This window comes from Trachurus trachurus (assembly GCF_905171665.1).
Source record: "Trachurus trachurus genome assembly, chromosome: 21".
Taxonomy (NCBI): Eukaryota; Metazoa; Chordata; class Actinopteri; order Carangiformes; family Carangidae; genus Trachurus; species Trachurus trachurus.
Window position 1 is genome coordinate 21866699 of NC_139899.1, and position 23992 is coordinate 21890690.

Consider the following 23992-nt stretch of genomic DNA (forward strand, 5'->3'; position numbering starts at 1 on the left):
TCCCCCCTCATCCATTTCACTGTCTGATCGATGAAAATGACAGAGTGCAGGTGCAGACGCGGCGTATGTCAGGTCTAGCAGGGGGTGGGGGGCGGACGGTGTGTGGTGCACTAGGACCGGGGAGAGATCCTCCTCTCGTCGTGTGCATTGCAACTACAGAGCGGAGCTGTGGAGGAAACCCCCCATCGGATCTGGCCATTATATCCATACATTTCTTTTTCCCATCTCCACCGCGACGCGGCTGAGTGCAGAGGATCGCACCAACCAGTGCGTCTGGGATGGTCAAGCCCCCAGGAGAGGATAAGTAATTAAGACCCATTTGCGCAAAAGTCAGCTGTCAGATTTTTTTTTCTTTCTTTTTTTTTGGAGGGGGGTGATCATTTCGCTGCTTCGCCCCCATTCGCTTTTGATATATATCTTTTTATTGGTTGTGGTAGTATTTTTCTTTTCTCTTTTTTTTTTTCGTTTCTACCCATCATCATTTTATTTCAGGCGCGCAAAGTCACATCTGCGTAGGAGAGCGCTTGGCGCACTTCTTCCCCCAAAAGACAGAGACAAGATCTCCATTATTCTGTTTGGATTTAAACCGGACGATTGGCTGAATGGGTGACCTCGCAGAAACGCACACTATCACTGGCTCGCACCCATTTTATGGAAACGTGTTTTCTCTATTGACTTGGAGTTGTGATGTCCAGAGCCTTCCCCACTGACTGACAAACGGCGTTGTACCATTTTGGAATCGAGTCGAAGGTAGGCCAGTTTTTCCTCTTCTTGGCTCGCCGACCTAAACACGGCTTCCTTCTCTCCCCCTTGATCATTTGATAAAGTTGGCAGAGCTCAATTTAACGGGTTCTTCGATTATTGCGGCAGAGAATCGATCGCCTGTGACTCCGGGCTTCTGTCGGACACTTGGGGCAGTTATTCCAGAAAGAAAAAAGACGGTGCGGTGAGGATTTAATACTCATCAGTTTTGTTTTTTTACATTGTGGGCCAGTTAGATGCTTAAAGGGGGAGAAGTTCAGCACCTGCCACTGTTGCAGCAATGATATCAGGTCGAAGTCGGATCATTGGAGGCTGCAAACACCCCAAAAAGCGATAGTTAAAGAAACAGTGTGAGTACGGTGTGTGTTTGTGTGTGTGTGTGTGGCGCTGGAGAGGGGATGTGGATGTCTGTGTTTTTAGGAGTGAGTGTCCTCGTTTTGAATGTTTGGCTCTCGATGTCTTTGCTCCTGAGCTCAGTCACGGAGCTGCCGGAGAAGCCCTCTGCAGTGCAGTCTCTCTCTCTCTCTCTCTCACACACACACATACACACACACATACACACACACACCGGCCCGCCGGGCTCACTGGAGCTCACTAAGGAGAGGATTTAGATAAAGGTGTAAACGAAGCGGCAGCTTTGCCTGAGGACAGTCTACCAGTAAGCCTTATTATAAGCACAATCCCGGCTTTATGCGGTGGAGACATGGCTGCTGGTGGCACCGAGGCAACGATTGAACAACAAAATAGACCCAAGTTTTTTTTTTTAATGGTTGCACCACACACAAAAAAACAAGAACTTATCACGCTCACTCTCTCCCTTCGTGTGTGTGTGTTTGTGCGTGTGTGTGTGTGTGTGTCTGTCTCTATCTCTGTGTGTGTGCGCGCGTGTGTCTGTCACGTGCACGCACACATTCACAATGATTGAGTTTGAACTGATCGCGTGTGAGAGAGTGCGTCACTGTAGTTAGAGTCTAAATTGGAGACACAGACCAACAGGAAGATGCCAAAACAGCCGCTCGCCGCTGTCATCTGTTTAAAGCGTTTCCGTATCATTACGGCCGTTTAAGTGCAGCGCGGTGACAGCTCTCTGCCTCATCAGCGTGGACTCCAACAGACCCGGTGTCTGTTGCCATTTCGACCCGTGCTGGTATACCGAGCCCCCCCCCCCCCCCCCCCCTCTACCCCCCACCCCCCTCATGGGGACAAACAGCGCGGTCCCTTGGGTGGAACCGTGAATACCGACGCATGACGCAGGTATCCGAGTGGTGATTGATGATGATCCTATTTCTGGAAGTGCGCCTGGATCAGAAATGCCGGAGCACTTTGAGCGGCTCCACTTTTTAGTGGACACCCTCAGGAATCGCCAACCTGATTATTATTGGTATTATTATCAGTAGTATTAGTATCATTATTTTGTTACTGGTGTGTTTGCTCGATCCCAGTCGTTTTGAGGGGAGATTGTTGGTGGTCGGCTTCATCCTGAGCATGTGCTCTATGTGAGCGCATGCTTGTGTGAAGGTAGGCTCTCTCTCCCCTTCTCCCTAGCTGTCTCTCTCTCCCACACACACACACACACACACACACACACACACACACACACACACACACACACACACACACACACACACACCACAGAGACTATCTAAGTTGCTTAAAACTCAATTCTATCTGACCAGTGTTGTCTCGCTGTTTGCTCAAATCCAGAGGACGCAAACCCCCTGCGTGTCTACACCGTTAATCAGAGCAGACAGTGTTTATTCTCTTCTTATTCATTTATTTTTTTAATTATCATTTCGTCAGGTGACCTACAGTACATCTATCTGTGCTGACAGAGACGACATGCCAGAGGCCGTTTGGAGGTGAGCCACATCTTCGATTCCACCAATAGAAAGTGATGAAAGACGAAAAAGAAAAGAAGAAAAAAAAGTCTCCGCGTCAATCTGGATTTTTTTCGGTGTAAATTTTATGAGCGCGGAGCCTCGCGTTAATGAATTCGTAAAGTCACTTGTGTGTGATGTTACAACGTGCAGCAGATAAAAGTGGCAGGCCGGCGCCGCTGCCAGCAGCAGCAGCGGCGGCGGCAGCAGCAGCAGCACCTCATCATAGGCAAGATGACAGGAACTGTCTGTGGTGCTGAAACAGACAGCTCCTTTGTTCAACTCTGGGCGGGTTTTGTAAGTTGTTCAGTGGTTGCAGCAACTTTCTCCCCCACTTGCGTTTTATTCCCAAATATTTGAGCAAACTGCTGAGCCACATGCATGTATGTGCTCTACAGCCTGTCACACTGTAAACATGTGGCTTCACAGTGCATTGAGAAGACATGCAGCTGAGGCTTCAAAATGGCCTTTACTGTACTGTGCATACTGTAGTCTGATAATGACATTCATCTGCCACCATGTACATTCAGCTACATAGTTGTGTGCTTATTACATGTCATGCTCATGTCATGTATCCTGGCTGTGCCCTGTGTTTTTTTTTCTCTTTTTTGTGTGTGTTTGCTTTAAATGGTATGTTTAGGCATTGAGTGGTGTTAAAATCCATAAGCTGATCATCATGAAGTGGTGCTCCGCTTGGCTGTGTTGAGATTCGGCTTTGTGAAAATGGAGCATATCAACACTGTCTTAACAAAAAAAAAGTACTATCACAAACATAACTGCAATATCTTGAGGGCCAGTTGTGTTTTGCCCATGCTGCTCAGTTATATAATATTTATTTGAAAGAAGTAATTTCTTCCCCAGTGTTTCTTTCATGCTAATAATTAATGCAAATCCAATCATAGAATACAGAGTTCTCTGCTCCTGTTGTGCTCCGTGTGTGAAACATGCTGCGACACACATACAAAGCCTTTGAAGCCAGCGTTAGCAGTTTTGTCAGTGTTTTAGATGTTGGAATCAGGGATTCTCTCTGGTCCCTTCATGACATAGATCATATGCACTGTGGCATTTTTTATGTTTTATCATATTAACCTTAAAGTAAAGGACCACGCTGATCGTTGTGCTCACTGAAGGAATTTCTCTTGATGCTGTTTCTGTTTTGATTGCAAGGGGTTAAATCCCCCCTGAGCTTTTGTAATGCACATTGTGAGCGCCATGTTTGTAATAAACACAGTTGGGGAAATAATATAAAGCAGAGTGCAAATCAAGTTAACCCTGGGGAAGCCACGACAACTGTGTGCCTAATAATTGACTTGCCTTGCATTTCTGTGATTACTATTGCCCAATGTATATATATATATATACAGTAGTAAGCAAATGACTGTGCCTGAAATATCTTCACATGGCAGTGAACATGTATCCTGGACTGGATTAACTGGGCTGCTCCTGCCCTGCGGGACAACAGCAAGACAATTTGTTTGTGTGCTAATAGTCATTTAGTAAGAATGAAGAGCTGCTGGAGTCTTCCTGGGCCTTTCCCGGACTAGTCCAGTGTTGGTGATGAATGATGTGTGTGTTTTCCGCCCTAACGTTGATTGAATTAGGCCACCCTGCAGACCCATTGCTTTCCCAAGGAGCACTCGAAGGCGATCCTGCGGTGAAGTGTATCAATAAGCGGGTGGATGGAGTGTAAGTGGTAGTGTTGCCGCGGGCAGACAGCCGGTGATGAGGAGGGGGAACACGCTTAGGGAGAGTCCCGCTGATCACACAGCAGATTGGGAGCCCTTGGTGCTGGCGTCTGTCGGTCCCTGCAGCGGGGGGAGAGAGAGGGAGCTGACCCAGAACCTCACACCGCATGGGCCAACTTCAGTTCAGCTTCATCACTGAATCCAGCTCAGTTTTAGCTTTTGTTTTCTCCCTATCATCGGGAGCTTTTCTCTAACTCACACCATCCCGGGGCTGTGCACTGCGAGCCCTCGCTGTTCAGTCGTTTGGTGATTTCAGTGGATCTTTGATCTGGCGACGGACGTGCATGCTTCTGAACAAAACATCTAGTGAGCTTGACATTTTGATGACTTTGTTTTTGAAGGCTGGTTGCTTTGACGTGGACCCCCATGAGGCCACTGGCAGCTGAGCTCCCACTGTGGCAGATTGATATTTGTAATTTAAGGGAAGCTGTCACGCAGCATCCTCCAGATGGAGAGTGGCACGCAGTCGATTAAACACGGTTTGTTTAGAAATAATCATTTTGATGTGGGAGCTGAGGATTCATTTGAGGCATATTGGCTCAAAGGTTCAAAATGTTCAATTACGCACAGACGCACACAATCACATAATAATAACACGCAGATGCGGCATACACACACAGCGGCGTCGGGGAATAAAAGCTTTTAGCCTGTTTGTCATTCGATGAAGCCCCTCAGATCACAGCAGAAAGGACAGGTCAGTGATTTGTGTCCCTGTTGCAGAAAAGGTTGGGGATAGGTTGTGGCTGACAGCTAATTCATTAATTCACCCACTGGAGCACATACACACACACACACTCTCACACACACCCTCTCTCTCCCTCTCTCTCTCATGCGCATTGTTTTCATCGCTGAACTACTGGAATTGATATTTGCAAGAGGGTCATTTTTTAAAAGACCATCTCCTCCTTGTCACATTGATTGACAATAAAGGAACAATAAACAGCGCGGAGAGAATACGACTTGATTAACTGCCTCTCAGAAGAACCAAACATATGCAATAAATCAGGTTTCCATCTCACAAATTAGGACGATAGTGTTTAGATGCAGGTTTGAAGACTCGAAGAGCTTGAAGTCTTTAGGCATTTGTGCTTATACAGTGAGTTTAAATGATAGTTAAGCCCTCTGATGGCGCAGTGGTTAAGGGAGTGTTTATGCATACTGGCAAAGTGAGGGGGTGAAACACACCTGGGACCTTTTACTTCCCCTACATCCTTTGTACAATTGTTTGTTTATTCATGTTATGTACATAATTACAGTAGTAATAATCAACATAATAGAAATAGCTCCACAGGAAACACAAAAGAATGATGGATTAATGACTTCAGGTACTGATGGCTGACTTGAGTTTAAAATCTGTTGTTGTTGTTGTTGTTGGCATGATGGGGAGGGAAGAAGAAAGACGCAGCATAAAAAATATGTAATTATCATTCTTCATTATTGCAAATCTGACTGTTTCTTTGTGGCGTAATAGTAAATGTTTAGTTTAGTTCTGCAGCTTAATGAATGGGAACCATTGGTGCAGGCTACAGGGCTGATACACAGGATCCATCCCATCTAAATATGAGAAAGATATCTAATACATGCTGTATTTTAAATTAGGTTTGACCCTGTGATAATAATTGGAAGGATTGCCATCTGAAAAGAGGACATTTTAACTTTAATTTAATTGCTGTATACTTACACTTAATCTTTAAAATGAAACATGAAGTAGAGTCAATTTATATAACCAGGAATAAGCTGAATTTTTGGGGGCTGAAATGTGCTGATTAATGTACATACTATACTCCATCCTATGGGGGAAACTTAAACTAAGAAAAAACCCAACAAACTGACAGTTTGCTAGCTGAAATCTTGGGGAGTCGATGATGTCTGGATTCAGAGGGTGGAGACAGGAGACCACAGGATAGTTGACAACAGATGCTTGAACTCAGCTCCACTGATAACCTCCCTGACACTATTGCTCACTCAAAACACCGCAGAGATCCCACGATACTCTTCCACTTCCTCTGCTTTTCTTTCATACTCGTCTTCCCCCGGAGCACTTTCTCAGAAAACTTCACTCCCCTCTTTCAGCCATACCGTTGACAGCTGTTGATGTGGTAAACAAAGTCAGGCCTGTCAAAGTCACTTTCATAAACCTGGCCTTTTAATTCACTCACATGAAATAGTAACCTGTCAGCGGTTACAGCAGTTATACTAAAGTGGTGTCGATTTATTTATTTTTTATTTCGTAGCTTGAAATCACTTTACTCGCCGGGGGGGGGGGGGGGTCTCTTTTATGTATAGATATGTATGCAGCTCTTTCATGCAACATCACCAGTGCATCTAAATCAATGAGGGGAGGAGATGGACGAGGAATAGAGAAAGATAGAGGTTAAAGACAGTTGAAAAGAAAAGAAGTAGAGAAAGGAGGTGGGTCGGGCAGAGTGTAGTGAGGGAGAGGCAGAGATGAGGGGATTAGGAAATGTAATAAACTGAAAGAAGGTGCTCAAGCTTGTTTTCATTCGCCGTACAGCTGGAGCTCTTATTTGCTCCACTGGCTTTGAATCAGTCTCTTCAAAACAAAACAGTGAGAAAGACCACAGATGATAAGACAAAGAGACTTGGAAGAGCACATGTGTATGAGGGGAATCCTCCATTAAAAACCAGACTGGAGAGATTGAAAACTGATTGAATGTGTACATGCATGAACAGTAAGCACTTCACCTCTATAAAAGCACTGACTGTTTTCTGTCAAAGCTCGTTTTAATCACATGTCACAGAGTCATAACGAGAGTCTCTTCCATTTAACTGATGCTGCCCTTTATGATAACTCTCATCCACCTGGAGCAAACTGGGAAGTGGTGTGACCTACTGTAGAAGTCTAGTGAGGGTGGATGTCAGGGCCTGACCGATATGGGATTCATGGTGCCGGAGTAAAAAAGTAAAATAAAGTAAAACAAGAATAAGATTCCGATTAATCGTCTGCTATTCCTTAGCTTTACATTAACACACATTTGTTGCAAATGAAACCCCTCAACTATGTCTAAACATTTGTACAAATATGTATTGGAGGCACAACGTTTTACTGTTTAACAATAAATAACGTATTATTCAAAATACCATCAGTGCAGCGGTGCAGTAAACTCTTGGAATATATAAATAAAATTAATACAAATAACTACAAAAAGGGCAAATGCCGATGAGTGAATAATTATACACTTTCTTCTCACAAGCCCTCATCAGCCCTTCAGTGTTGTGTGAGCCAAACCTATACAAAGGAGATCACCACAAACTGAGTCATCCTAACACAAACATTATTCTTCTCTAGTGGATTGACCAATGCAAGGACATCATTTCTAAATTAAACCCAGACAGTTTGCAGCTTGTCTGCAAAGTCTTACAGCCACAAAAGTAGTGTTCACATCGCTTCTTATCGGCCAAAGCCTAGGCAGATACAGATGTGCCTGAGAAAGGCTTGAATCAGCCAATGAAATCAGTCGGTGTAGATAGATTTGTAAACAAACCTAAACTTCAGCTCAGGCAACACCATTTATATTTCCTGGCACGTACGAACAGCCACCACTATTTTTAACCGCGGCAGCGATCGTTACAAAACCGTACCCAAGTAGATCTTGTTGTGAGCATAAAGATAATGACAGTTCTCTAACTAAAGTATTTATTGTTGCCCATACACTCCTTACCCCTCATTTCCCCATGTCATCTCTGTTCCGTTCCAACTCTGATACGGTTTAGCTCCAACTGATGGAGCAAACCCTCGCCCACTCTATGCGTTGCATCTCGAAATTAATGCTGACAAAGTGATGATATACGGTCGAAGGTTTGTCTGTGGTGTTTTATTTTGAAATTTACTGGATGCTCTGTGCGTTTGACTTCCTGTGTGGGGCGATCTAATTGACGTGGATTGATGCATGATGGCTGCGTGGTCCTGCAACATTTCAAACGTTAACATGTCAGAGATTGTTTATCTGTGTGGTGGTAATGTTGTTCTGTTAACACTGTTTCTGAGCGATAAAAAAAAAAAAGTTAAGCATGTTTTATAGCCTTGAAAACCTTTTGTATGTGCTTGTGGCCCTGAGGACACCTGAGACATTCGAGTGAACCAACACAGATGTGGTTTTGAGTCATTTATTGTGTGTTTATTTTCCTGTCTCTCTGTGGGCAGATTTAGTCACTGACAGTCAAAACTACCCTAACATGGGCAGGAAACTCTACAACTGAGATCAAATGAAGGCATGAGTTTGAAAATGGTACCGGTTATAAGGGAGGAGCCGCTGGCCTTCCGGTTTATGGCCCTGACTGACTGTCACTCATGGATTCTTGCATCATCCCACCCCAGTTTCAATCATCTCCATTCAGGCACAGATAAGATGAATACACATGAGCTTTTCAATTTGTTATGATTTCCCACGCATCGGCAAACCACTAGATTATCATAGGACTAACTGATACCGGTGGGCTCGGACCGCCCTCACCTTCAAACCCTCCCTTCATTGTGAGCTCAGGCACACACTTGTTAAAGAGGAACTATGCTAGTTTTTTACCTTAAACAGCTTCCGAGTAATCATGATGGTTAAATGACTTGTTCCAGGGAGAATGGAGGCTCTCTGCCTTCCACCTACAGTATAACGTCTTTTGGCCCCAAAACCAACCTTGCAAAATCAGTGCCTCCGACCCGGTGTCCCAGCTCTCGTCTCGGCGGCACCATGACACAAACACGCTGCATAATCTCTTGTTTATGACAGAGAATGTATATGATATATCGTGTTATCCGCCGCTCGCTGGCTTCATTGAAACAAACAAAACAAAAAACAAAAACAAAGCAAAACAGTGAAAAAGTGACCGGACTTGCATAGTTCCCCCCTTTAACTCTTGTGACTGCATCATTCAGGTTGTGACACCAGTACACTGTTAAAAACCAAAGACAGAAATACTAGACAAAGTATTCAAAACCACACACACAATGAATCACAAGGTGAGGCCTTTTCAGTCCCTAGTGAAAGAGAAAGTGTCTTCCAGGCCCATTACGAGGAAAAAAAACCACATTCTGGCTGATGTTGATTATGCCTCTCATGTTGACGTCTGCTAAGGCAACAACAAGCAAGAATAGATTGCACTCCTGACCTTATTCTTATTAGGTTTCTCTCTTACTGTTTGCAGCCTACCCATCGGCCTTTTCATAAAACACAGAAGCTAGACCGCACCAGCAGTAATAGAATCATTGTCTCATCTGTCACTTTGCATTGGTTCTGTGAAAATCTTGCCAATGTCCCATGGGCCAGTGTGTAAGAAATGAGATATGAACAGTTCCCACCACATGTGCCCATTCAGAACAAGAAATAGAGGAAGTGCAGCCTCTCCTCTTCTTCTCTGCTTTGTCTTTTCCCTGCGACACACAAACATTTAAACACACAAGATTAGTCTTGGATAACTGCCTTGTCCTACAGGATGAAATTGCATTTTAAAGGTGTAATTTAATCGCTTCCTTTTTCTTTTCTTTTTTTCCTGTGGAATTGGTGTGGAAAGCGAATCGCTGCTGCGGTATCCCTCGGAGACCTAGATGTTGAAAATCTCCCGAGCTGGCAGTTACTTGTAAAGAAAGTTGTCAGAATTTTCAAGATCAGATTTGCTCACAACAGTGAAATTGTAAGCCGTGATCTCTCGGTGGACTGGACCACAAAAGAGACGGCGAGAGAGAGAGAAAGGGAGAGAGGGAGTGACTTTATCTCAGCTTTCTGTTGCTTGGCTTGCCAACTTGTCTATGAAATCCACTCAGATGGCCCCGGCTCAGAGCTATAAAGACGGAAGGACAAAAAAAAAAAAAAAACACACAGACGAGGTCATGCGAGAATTGGCAAGGGAAAGAGAGAGAGAAAGAGAGGACAAGAGACGTATGGGGCAAAGAGAATGAGAGGTATTTCTATTGTTTCCTAAAGCTGAAACACTCTGTCCTGTTGTTGTGTCAGCTGCAGTGGCCTGTGTTATGCTGCAATGAGTCTCCGGGGAGCAGCGGGCACTGCCATAAATATTGTCCCGTTGGTGGAGCAGCAGCCGTTCAGGAGGACGCCACCGGTCGGTAACGAGCGGGTACGAGACTCGGCTAAACGTCTTTAAACACTCATCCGCTCGAGTTCAGGGAGACACACTCACACACACTCACATACACACATGGCAAGAACTTAAGAGCAGCAGATGGCTTCCTTGTTAGAGGATGAGCTAAAATATCCGATATTGTTGGATACGGATCGAGCGCTCGTAATAAACAAGCACAAACATGGAGACATGGGTGTGTGTTTGTGTGTGTATGTGTGTGTTTTTGTGTCTATGTTTGTGTGTGTGTGGGCAACGATGGGGCAGTGACAGGACGAACCACAACGTGGTAGCGTCTCCGTTTGTCAGAGCTGTGACATTGCAGTGTGTTTGTCGAAGGTCAGTGACATCTATGTGTCTGCTCATCTTGCATATGCTTGTGTGTGTGTGTGCCTGTGTGTGTGTGCGTGTGTGTGTGTGTGCGTGTGTGTGTGTGTGTGTGTGTGTGCGCGCGCGCCTGTGTGCACTGATCTGACACACAGGCCCAGTCAGTCCTGTTCTTGGCTCCAGCAGTGATCTGGCACTTTTCCTAGTCCTGTAGCCCCTGCCATGCCTCCCCTTCTCCCCCCTCTCTCTCCCTCTCCCTGTCTCTCCTGCTGCCTCTCCTCCGCCTCCTCCTCCTCCTCTTCTCTCCTCCCTCCTCCCATCCTTCTTTTCTCCCTCCATCCATCCACACACACCAGTGCAGATCAGCCTGCCCAGGCCTTGCAGGGTATCAGGGAAAAGAGAGAAAGAAAGCTGACTGGACTTCACACCCTGGCTCTCCTGGTACGCCTACTCATCTCTGGCTTTGCTTTGCTTTGCTGTACTTTACTATCATGTGACAGTAATATGGTCGTATTATGTATCCGGTTACAATAATGCCACACAAGAGATGCTGAACAAATGCCCTATGAAGAGTCATTGCTGTTCACAGACCATGATAGCAATCAACAAAGCCCTTTCCACATTCCTCAGACAAAACCTTGGATATCCTCACAGCAGGGACACACACACACACACACACACACACACACACACACACACACACACACACACACACACACACACACACACACACCAATACAGTCTTACAGTCCTGTTTCTGTTCACATAAATCCTGTAATAAGATTCCATCTGAGATAACTGGACTGCTCCCTGCAGGGCATTTTCTCGTCTCCGAGACCCACAGCAGCTGCACTGTAGAATGGCTACAGGTCTGAGAACAATCAATGATACTGAGTGTGTGTGTGTGTGTGTGTGTGTGAGTGTGTGTGTGTGTGTGTCTTTTTGTACCTGAGATTTTAAGATAAAACTTCTGAATCAGCACCCGTAGTGGTCACTAGACATTAAAGTTTAAGCAGCAGCCTCTCTGAATTTAGACGGGCCAAAGCTGTTGAACTGAAACATAACATCTGCATCCTTATTCAATATTAATGAAGAAGAAGAAGAAGAAGAAAAAAAGAAGATCGAGGAACAAATCTGCAAAAATTAAAATGCACCTGGATGCCGGTTCAGCACACACATCACAACACATCACATCACATCACATCACAACACAACACAACACAACACAACACCTGCCCGTTGTTGCCTCTGCATCCTTTGTGTAGAAATAGAAATCTATAGATTGTGTATTGTCTATTGTAGTTGAAGCTGGATATTGGTTTTTGAGTCCCATTGTGACACACACAAACACACACTGACACACACATACTGTACACATACGAGGGGGGGGTTCAGGTTGAGACGAACAGGTGAGCTTGTTGGGTTGAACCACAGGAGACGGTTGAAGGTCATTGAGACGCGCTTCTCACGCACAGCAGAGCAGCGCTGAGACGCAGGGACGGTGTAAATAAGAGCAACAGATAACGAGCTGAGCACATGTTGAATTAAACATCCTCTGATTCCCCCCGGGCTCAACCCCCCACTTCCCATCAGCCCCTGCACCACCATCCACCCCCTCGTCCCCAACAAGTGTGTTATACCACACCTCATCTGTGTAATAAGGCTTTTATATACTTGCTCCCTTTGTGTGTATTTGAGGATTTCGGTTGGCTGTGGCTATTGTTCTGCAACACCCACAGGTTGTTCTCATTGGTTCAGGAGCTGATGGGGCCCATATATCTTTCTCTGCCAAAATTGACAGCATTTTTAGGCTCTTTGTGGGCAGCAAAGTGCAGCAGGGTAAAACTCTCCACCTCATTGCAAGTCTCTCATACACTCTCGCTTGTGACCTCACCTTGGTAAGTTGCTGGGTGTGTGTGTGTTTGTGTGTCTTTGTTCTCATGGTTGATGTGTTGCTACTGTAGATCTTTATGTTATGTTATGTTATGTTTATTTATTTGATATGGACATCACAAATACATTAAGACTGTTCCAGTGGACAGACCAGATGCTTTGCTTGAGTGTGTTTAGCACAAGTGCTAATTTTCAACACCAGTCCATAGGCGGCTAATCTGATTTTATGCTATTTATTTTGTTCTTTTGTACTGTACAAATCCCCCCCACTGTTGGGTGCATGGCTTCAGATAGTTGTGTAATTACTGTAGTGTTATGAAACTCCTAGGCTCATTTTCTCCAAATCAGTGAAAGCATTTTTCAAAGTTTAATTGAGTTGGTGAAAGTAATCCATCAATACAAGGCAATTACTACCTAGGTTTGGTGCACAAAGTTCCAGTCACTGTTTGATATTAATGTGCAACAACCTCAGAAACATTGTGAGAGCTGAGATGAGACCGGAGGTGGAGTTCAGCTTCTGCTTCACTGGTTTCCAACGTCTTTTCTACAAAGTTTATCCTTCAATACTTAGTTTGCATCCTTTAAGAACTTCCCACACAGGCATACGTACAACCAGCATACAAACCAGAGCAGGATGGTGTCTTTTTAGAGATTTTTTATTATTACTATTCTCAAAATAACAACTGTGTGGGTTGTACAATGATGTACTCTTTTCTATATGTAGTAGGAAAGTGGCTGGATGTAGATACAGATGTGTTTACTTTGTATAGTACAAGATTATATTAGATTTTTAACCTTTACTTTACTTCTCATTACAAAAAGAGATCTCCAATATATTAGTTTATGTGATAAAACATGGCTTTTACCTTCATGATGTGTTTCAGTGTGTTTCTGATACACTGATATATTAAGTAACTGTTGTGGCTAGATTCTTCCCTTGTGGCATCATTCCTCTCTTTTGTAACCTTTTCCACCCCCACCCCCATCTCTTTTTTCCGCCACTTTCCTCTCCATTTCTTCTCGTTCTCTCTCTCTGCTCCCAGCCTGTCCCTAGTCAACCAGAGAATCGATTTTTAAACAGGAAAGACTCTGGGGACCGAGCAGAGAACCATTATTGGCCTCATTTAGGCTCCATTGCGACCATGATGGCTCCTCTAGACAATAGGATAGACTCTGACATGGATACCAAAGCGTAAATGCACATTCCAGCTGAAAACAGCTCAGGCCAGCATTTCTCGTCTTCAGGGAGCTTTGGTTAAAACAGAAACCCTCTTGGTTGGAGAAGATCAACCGCCCCGCCTTTACACAAACCAGTAACATCAGCACATCAAACACATTTCAAAACCACCAGCTAAGATAGGAGGAGGATATAGAAAACCTATGGGCTTTTTTCCATGCTATTTACTGCGTCACGGTTTTTGTGCAGTCCGCAGCATATGGCAATTTGTTCCCACCGTAAACAGCGGCTGTTGATTCCTCATCAGGGGCCTGCGCTCCTCTATAGCAGCTGTATGTCTGTCAGAAACCTCAGGCAACATGCACAGCCCATTGCGGCGCTGAGGTTTCATGGAGGCCTCTGCGATTCCAACAGGACTTCATCACAGACTTGGACACACTGTGTGGTGATCCAACTGTACTGATGAAACTTTTGGACACTGCTATGGAGTCCCAGGAATAGCACGTTTCCCCCTCAGGCTTGACAATTAGCTCCTAATCATGTTACTAATGAAGAAACAAAAACCCTAATTTGGAAATGTCTGTTCAGTTGACATTATCCTGAAACGAATCTCAGAGCCATGCGTGTTGCTGTGTGAGAGGGAAATCAATGCGCTACAGTAGGAAGACTGAAGGGCAGCAGGGAGGGAGGGATTTGCGGCATATTTATCAAACCAAAGCAACATTTTGGACACAAGATGTTTGTAAAGCTGGAATCTTTTAGTCTTGTTTCCGTCGCAGAAAACAGTAGGATGTGAATTGACATTGCACACATGGAGGCTTGTTGTGTGTGCCTGCAGAAAACAACAGTTACACATTGAGAGAATTGCGCCGGCAATACGCTAAACACTTGGATGCCCTCTAACAGCAGCTGTCAATATCACACCGCAATTTGGCAAATGAAGGACATTATGTTCTATGCCTGATAGAATAAGAATCAATTTAAACAAATCAATAAGCATTTGGTGCTATTTTTTATTCACTTAGGCTGATGGGAAGACACAATTTAGCAAATCCACAACAATACCCGTCCCTGTTGCCTGGATACATTATTCACTACAAAAGAGCAACTTACTTTATCGTAAAGGCTGACCTCCGTCCTCCCACACACGTGTGGTGGGAGTGTGTTGCAGTGGTTTAAAGACTGAAAAACAAAAGGAATGAACAAATGTATATAAATACATTCCATGTATGTTATATGCCTACATTGCTGTGCTGTGTGTGGTGAATATATCCTGTAGATCACCTGGGAGTGTGTGCGTATGTACAAACAATATTGATCTACGCTGTGGTTATGTATACATACAGTATACTGTAAGGCTGTTTTACCTGGGCAGGATCCATCATTTAATGTAGCACAGGTGCATCTTATCCAATTACAGAGCAAAAATATTTTATATTACTATTACTACTATTTCAGTGGCTTTTTTTTCTTCTTTTTTTTACTAATATTATAGTAATCTTTCAATTACCCCTCCACCTTACTTTGCTGTAACTATGTTTTACAGTAGAAAAGCCTCAGGGATAAATGTGGCTTACAATCAACCAGTGATATCCATGCTGTATTTGTGCTTGAAAGTACAATATATAATAATGATATATATATAATTTTATTGTAATAATGTTTCACAAGATGATGTTTCACTAGACAATAGCGGCTGTTGTTTAACACACAAAGACAAGATATAGGCAAGAACCCTCACTGTTAAAATCATACATAATACTATTGTATGAGCTTCAATTATGTCAGAACTTGACATTTATAATCAATATAAACAATTATTACTAATTACAAAACGACATCTTATTAGGATGAGAGTTATCAAGGTAACTAACATGAATGCAAGGAAAGATGCAAGCATAAAAAAGATGAATGAATGTGCAGATCAGTCTTGTAAAACCCAACCTATGAAAGTTGTAGTGTGTAGCTGAATATCTCTCTCAGTCAGTGAGTGTGTGTGAGTGTGTGTGTGAGAGAGTGTGTGAGTGGACTTGTGCCTGTGTTTGACAGTGTTTTTAGTCTCTTCTGTGTCAGTTGTGGTCCGGCTGCCCCCAGTGGGGTGTGTACACTAAATGGGTGAGGAGAGTGTTGGTCCCTGCTCTCCATCAAAGGCAGCATTGACTGGAAGCATGAGAGCGTCTCTGCAGCCAGTCATCCTTGGACAGCTGACAGTGGGCCCGGGACACGGGGGACATGGCTGAAAGCATTCAACAACAACTGGAGGAAAATGCTTCACTGCTGGTGGAATGTGTCTGAACCCCAGACCCTCGCTCGCAACAAGCCACAGCTCCGCTCTTGACCAATCATGTGCAAATGGCTGCTGTTTGCCTCCGAGCTCTTTCTAATTAATTATGTACACAGTGTTGCGTTTTATGTGCTCGAATGTGCTCTTTAAGTGCATGTACAGTTTTCTCTGTGTGTGTGTGTGTGTGTGTGTGTGTGTGTTCGAGGTTAGCAGAACAACAGTAGTGCGGATCGGTTCAGAATCGCGCGGTAATTAATCTCACTCAGGGAAGAGGTGCATGTTGGGACTGAGGCAGGGCATAGCTCACCGCACCTTGCTCGTTAACTCTAACCACCTATGGCCAGCCTCTGGAGATTAACGAGGGCTGCCCATGGTCAAAAGCGGTCAAATTTGTTTTAACGAACACTCACTCAGCCAACCAACCACCAAACTTATGTTTTTTTTTTCTTGTTTTTTTTTTTTTCCATTCTGAGGCAGTGATTCGCTGTATAGCTGCAGAATAATATTCATGGGACCTGACTCACACTGTGACACATCTGGCAAACAGCAGAGCACACACACACACACACACACACACACACACACACACACACACACACACACACACACACACACACACACACACACACACACACACACACAAGCGATGCACACATACAGTAAGCATAGTTGCAGCGCGGTGCCATTTACTAGCAATCCCAGCATGAATCTCTTTGACACAGTGACACACAGAAACACCTATGACTCATATACTTGTGTATGTGTGTGTGTGTGTGTCTGCTAGTGGTGTTTATACTGTACCACTTATTTTTTTTATCTGTATCTCTGGTCTTTTTGCACATTGGTGCCGCATTTGATAGCGACATAGCTACAGTAAAGGTTCAGATGGAGAAAGAATGAGACGATGAGAGTGAATGAGCTGCATCTGCAGAGGAACTGTCACTTGTGAATAATTCCTCCTGTCTGTCTAATTGCAGTGTTTGACTCCGGCGTGAACCTGCCCAGGATTATCATTTAGTTCATGTGTCTCTCAGAAGATAGCTTCAAAGGTTACTCTGTACACTCGCTGGCTCCTTGAGCACATAAATAATGTATTATTTCATAGAATGGAGGATGGTATATACACATATCGCACATACATATTCTCATCTCCTGACACCAGGGCTATAATCTGAATTTAGCTGTGCAGTAATTTTTCTTTTTTTTCTTTTTTCCACCTGCCGAATTCTCATTTAATATTCACCAGTTATTACTCATGCAATATTGATCAAAAAACCACTACTGGCTTTTTGTCATGTCCCTGTGAGAGAAATTTTCATTCCTTGTATTTACAACTGTGTACATGCAGCGGTACAGTGGTGGCCCAGTTCTGTGACCTCACTATAACTCCCATCATCCTCCACTCCACTCAGCAGTTGACAGTTGAGATACAGACACTTGTGCTCTCTCCTCCAGCACTTGTCTTAACAAACCTCATCCTTTGATGAATGCACCGTCCTGACTTGCCCTGTCCAGTCAAATGCATCTAAATACATTTCTATTTCTAATCCGCTCAACAGTGTGTGTGAGGAAAATTAAATGAGTCTTAAGAGAAATAGAATTTCACACATGCACATCTGTATGCCTCATTTACTTCAGACAATTATTTAATTACAGTAAAACAAAAGCGACATAGCATGTTGCCTTGAAATGTGAAACAGTGACATGTTTCAGATTAACCTTTTTTTTCCAGATCCATATTTTCCTCTGTAGATATCTCTGGTTCTGTCAGGGCACAGAGCCATGTCTAGTAAACGCTATGAAGATGTGCTTTACCTAAGACCACAGCACATGCAGGCTGCCTTCAAATTGGATTAAATCCCTAAATAACATGATCAATCATCCACAGCTTGCTATGCCAAGATGGCGTAGCTTTCTTTTTTTCGTTTTAAGGTGGCACAACGGCGCACACAACCGCAACAGCGACAGAGCAGCAGCAAATCCATTGTTTTTGGGGGTTAGGTTTTGCTTGTAATTTGTGAATCTGCACCTCATGCCGTCTCGAGGGATAAAAAAACAAAACAAAAAGTACAAAATACACAGAATCCAACGCTGCACACACACATGGATACACAAAAACCACATGCACGCAGCAGAGGGAGTTTGCTTGCATCAAATAATGTGAGGTGATAATTGAATTTGGGAAACATTAGGGGGGGGGGGAGGGAAGAGATACAGCATATCCTGGGAGATACAGTCCCATAACAATGGCACCAGACACTTCATTCCTCCGCCCCCCTTTGTCAGGCCGAGTCAGCAGGACGTATACTGGGCCGTGCCCCTCGTTTTCTGGTTAAAAAAAAAAAAAAACAGCAGGCAAATGGCATGTGTGCTCCTGTGATCTGTGCAAGCTTCATGCATCACTGAAGTGTGGGGTATCACGCCATGCCTCTGTGTGTGTGTGTGTGCGCCTCCTCAGACACACCTGCTCCTGACGCCTCGGAGAAAAAGCCTGGCTGTGGTTAATCACACGAGCACAGCCAGAATGTTATATTTCAATAAGAAAACAAGACCCCTCTTTGACTTTGTTTCTCCTTTTTATGGTCGACCATCTTCTTTTTTTTTATCAGCTTGAAGTAGAGGTTATTGTTGTCTTGGTTGTGATCAGATCTGATCAGACAAGGCCAAGATGAGTGTTAGATAAGTCAATTACACTAAGAACAATTTGACTTGGGTAGTTAAATCAACTAATAATAAACTTTAAAAGACCCTTAGTTTGCTCAGCCTGGCCTTGGAGGAGGACTGGTGGGTGAGGAGGGGGGCTTAAAGGTGACTGGTAGATTATCCAAATACAACAGCTCTCTGCTTGAGCACGACAAAATGATGAAAAGAAGTGGAAGGAACCGGAGTAATGGAGAGTTTAAAAAAAAAAAAAAAAACAGCTTGACTCTCCACTTACTCACTGCAAATTCGTAATAGCCACATGTTTTATCGAGACTGAAACCCAGGCAGTTGAAAAGCCTGATTTAGTGAACTTATAGACTTATACACTTTGCTCCAATTCTTCCATCAACAGGCAGTTTGTTCTTTAGAGTCTGTCCGACCTGGTAGCTTTTCTTTTTTTGTTTTAACTCTTTAGAAGTTGAGTGTTTTTGTGTGTCACAGTCCGGGCGTCTTGTGTGGTGAGACCTCGAGGGATGGAGGGGGCGAGGTGAGGTGAGCGGGAGACGAGGTGTTCGTTGGATGGGTGTGGGGGTGCACAATGCCCCTCTGTGAGTGAGGATGGCAGGCCGGTGATGTCATGGCTAGCAGGAACCGAAGCCCACTGAGTTTGTGAAGGCGTGACATGATTGGGACACAGAGGAGGGTCGCTGACATTGTTGTATTGAATCAGGCTGTGACTGGAGGGGCGGAGGGAGGAGGAGGAGGAGGCGGAGGAGGAAGAGGAAGAGGAAGAGAGGGTGTACGGCGCTCCATCCTGCTCGCCACAGAAACACAAGCTGCCAATCATACCGTTACGTTGAGTAAATCAACTTGTGTCAGCAGCTTGAAAATGATCTGTTTTTTGGCACTTTGCCTTTATTGGACAGCCTGCAGTGTCAGGGAGTGCAGAGCCGAACAAAGGTGTACGGGCAGAATGAAAACAGGGATATTGTAGCTACACAGTGTGATATGTGTCCAAAAAAAAAGAAAAACCCCAGGCCCACCGGCCACCCCCCAAAATAAAACAATCTTGAATTTGAGTGATTTGATTAGTTTATATTAGGACACTATAAATCTGGAGTTCCCCTGCAGGCATGCAGCTGGCCACCGACATTGTTAGACACTGATATTTGGTTGAATGTAGTTTGTTACCTCAGGTAGCAAAATGTCAACGTCAATGTGAGGGGAGAGTTAATTTGACGCAGAATAATGATGACAGCAGGTATATAAAATAGCAACGTTAACACTTTATCGTGACTACACACATTCTTCTAACGTTGATGCTAATTGGTGTGTGATTTATCAACACATTTATAAATGATTCACTCTCTATCTATAATAATAAAACATCTACAGTATCGTCACACTCACGCACCATTAGTGCATGTTAAATCATTTTATGTATGAGTGCAGCGTGAATGCACATTTAATCTATCATTTACTTACACTTTATAAACGATCTGATGAACCACTGACATGTCCTTGATACATGTAGATAACTGGTTTGCAATGAATTAGTATGAGTCCAACATCTCTCTGTTGTTATATTGACTTCATGTCTGCTGGGTAGACCGGTACAGAAAGACGACTGACAAGGTCGAGGGATTTTATTTAACAACACGTATAACTGTTGTCCATTAGTGTTTCTTTTAGTAAATAGCTATGTAAGGGAAAATACAGTCTAGCTTGCTTCTGTGTGCTTTTAACGCCATTAAATGAACTTGACCTCTGTCTGCCCTGTGTCTTTCTCTCTGATTAGACGTCTTGAAAGCAACTCATGTCATGTACTCGCCTACAGTACATCGCTTAATGCCTCACTCATTACAACTTGGTACATCCATGTTACTGTCTTCTAGTACTTAGCTCGATGTTTGCTGCGTCTCAACATGATGAAACTGTTCATAAAGTCAGTCTAACTCATGATCCTGTTATAGTCAGTTATAGGCGATTAATGTGTGTGTTATTGCTGCTGTAGGAGCAGTGGTTTGAAATGGAGCACAATACCCCCCCCACCCTCCCCCTCCCACTCTCTCTGATCCTGCTGCTGCTGAAAATAAATCCTAGGGGGAAACAATGCGTAGGATGTGTTTTTTGTTTAAAGAGGAACACGGTCATTGAGACTGAGGGCTCCCAATATCGGTATTGACCTTTTAAAGCGTTTGGATGAGCGAGTGTGTTTCTGGTTGGCGATGATGTGTGAGCGCACTATGTCATAAACTGAATGAGGGGGTTGCCACTGCAGCTAAAAGCGCCAGGTTTTAGATTATCAGCAAGTGTTTTTAAAATGCCTTTTTAGGTGAACAAAGAGGCGCCAATCCTTCATCTGCGGCATTTGCCAGAACGTTATTGGCAGAGCGGTGTTTATCGACTGAACGCTGTTTCCAAGTAGAATGTGATTGAACAGGAGAAAAAGGCTTCTTTTCAGAGCGGGCCTCGTGAGTGTCGTGTAAACACACTGAGAGAGGCTCCTTTCATTAGCTATGCTAATCTGGAGTGCACGTGACTCGCCGCAGACTCCAGGCTCCCTCTTGGCTCTGGCTCTCTTGGTTTCTGTCTCCTAAGGCCTGCACGGTCCCATCTTCTTCTTTCTGGCTCATTGGGTTAATTTGCAGTGTGTTATGCCCCCCCCTTTTCTTATATGTTTGACTGACAGTAACACTGGTCCAAACCATTGGTGAATCTGCTCCTTTCCTCCTATTACCCGTGTCTGCTTGTCTAGTACCTCTCAGACGTACAAACCACCCAAACTGGCAGCTTATAGACTGAGAGCTTTGACTGTGAATCCTCCATCACAATGAAATGGATCTCTACCAGACTGAAAGAAGAAAAAGAGTACGTATGGTAACGGTGAAGCTGCTGCCAGCAGCGCTTAGCACCAAGACTGGAAACAGAGAGGAGAACAGTTAGTCTGGCTCTGGCCAAAGGTAACACAATCTGCTAACGAGCACTTTTCTTCCTAAAAAATTGTTAATGGTTAAATGGTTATATCTCCTTTCTTTAATTTAAACAAAATTGAGGCGTAAAAAATAGCTTGCGTATTCAGTGTATGCTAAGCTAAGCTAAAGTGCTGCTTGCAGTAGCATCACACTCCATGAGAGTGAGAGACATTGATCTTCTTGTCCAAGTGTTGGGAAGAAAGTCCGAAGACCCAGCGTGTTGTCCAAAATGCTGAAATTTTCCTTCAACATATCCAACATTTTAACTTTTTTTTGTTTTTGGCAAATTTCACTGTTTTTGTATTTGTAATTTAGTATTTGATTCTTGTTCTGTGTGCAAAGCCTCTGTTAACAGTGAGTTGCTTTGATTGATTGTTGTCTCCTTTATTGGATACTGATTAATCTTTTTTTCATTTAACATCACATTTTTACAGCGGCGCTGGCTCTATTTGAGGAGCTGCGTATTAGGGGGTAATTACTACATGTTAGATTATGTCATTTACTCAGAGAAGATGAGGAGCAGAGAATGAGTCACCTCCATCAATTAATTTGATATACGAGTCGATAAGGGATATGGGTGGGATATTTGCTACGTCTCCGCGAGTCACCGGGTCATAATTTGAAATTCCCTTCAAGGTCTCTCCCCTTCCCCCCCCCTTTTTTTTTTTAATGAAGCTGCCGATTAAAAGTGGTGTTTCTTACACATGTAATTATTTCTTTATTGATTTGTCAGCATCTTAGGGAATGGTTCCTCATGAAATATATCCCCCGCTATGATAACTCGTCTCAATTGCAATCATGAGAGAAAATCATTACAAGAAAGATCCCCCAGGGGAATGTGGAAACTGTTATGTTGATGTGAGTGTCCAAGTGAATGTGTGTGTGGGGGTGTGCTGTGCAAAAATGTGCGCTAGTGTGTGCATGCGCTTGCTTGCTGGAGTGTTTGGACTGACAGAATATCCCTCCCCACTGACACTTACTCTTGTCTAGTAGAAACAAGGAGGTACTTGATCTCGTGTACAAGCAGTGACTGATGGCTCTTTTTCTCCTTCTCTCTCTCCCTCCCTCCTCCTTTCTCCCTCCTTCTCCTTTATCTTTTCAGGCTGCGAGGACAGGGGGGGAAGATGAGACCTCCCAGCCCTCTTCTGATCCTGCTGTACATCACGCTGTCTAGGAGTGTGAAGGTGGTCTCTAAGAGGGGCTCAGGTATTTTCACGCACTGTATCTTCACACTTCCTGTGTGGCTTCCACTCTGAAGCCTGTGCATGTGTCTCCTGTACGTTCATATATACCGCCGCGTGTCGGTGTCTGTTTCTACACACTTCAATGTGATCCTCGGTTTTCCTATTCACGCCAAGGGAGCTGCCAACCATCAATGGCTGGCACTGTTGTTGTTGTTGCTGTCGATTTAATTTGGGGACCTCTGGTGAATTTTACCGAAGCAATCTAATCATTTTTGTGAACTTCTGTTGGCACTTAATGTTTATCACCCTAGAACCTATGTTTTGCTGTCATTGTCACTCTTGGATTATGTTAAACTGGTAGAAAATCAAACAGTGTTGAGTAAGATGTGCATGTGATCCAGTATATGCTTTAAAAAAATGTTTTGAGACTGATAATAGGCAGGTTATTGCAAAAAAAAAAAATACTGTATGCTCTCCCCCACTTGTGTGTGAAAATGACTCAGAAAAATAGAAGCACCGCTGAGCAATTTAGCCATAAGTGCCGTGCGTAGCCGGCGTCTTAGGTGAAGAGAATTTGAATTAATGAAAAGATATACAATGTACTTCTTAGAATTAGCCAGACCTGCCTCAATCTGGGGAGAGTGACAGCTACCAAATGATCCACTTTCTCAGTGACTGGTTCACAAAGGGTTAATGTGAAACTCATTTTGGCTCTAAATGCCAGCAAATTGAACATCAATTGTGAACGAATGCAAAGGTCAAAAGAGAAAATGGAGAGCAAAAAAGATTGAAGGTAGAAACTTTTCATGACAGGAATACAGAGGAATTCAAGCAGGCCGTTCAAACACTGTGAGACTGACATTACAGAAAATGTATATCGCCATTTAGTGCTCACAAATTAGTTAAATGTACTTGCATTTGTTTTCATTTGTTATGTTAACTCATAATTTACATTTATATTGTATTTTCTTTATTATAATCAAAGAAAATCATCCACCAGGCTTCATAAGACATTTTTTTTTCAAAGTTAATTTC

General features: G+C 43.7%; 2 protein-coding genes across 2 annotated transcripts in view; both read left to right on the top strand.

The window, feature by feature from the left end:
• Positions 1 to 23992, top strand: part of dcbld2 (discoidin, CUB and LCCL domain containing 2) — a 298962-nt gene that overhangs the window by 229414 nt on the left and 45556 nt on the right. The gene's annotated exons all lie outside the window — the stretch shown is intronic.
• Positions 22898 to 23992, top strand: part of il1rapl1a (interleukin 1 receptor accessory protein-like 1a) — a gene marked incomplete at its 5' end in the record, with an annotated part of 151376 nt that continues 150281 nt past the window's right edge. The window contains one exon of the mRNA XM_083997326.1: positions 22898 to 22979. Coding sequence (XP_083853452.1) covers positions 22898 to 22979 — 82 coding nt within the window. The remainder of the gene's footprint in view (positions 22980 to 23992) is intronic.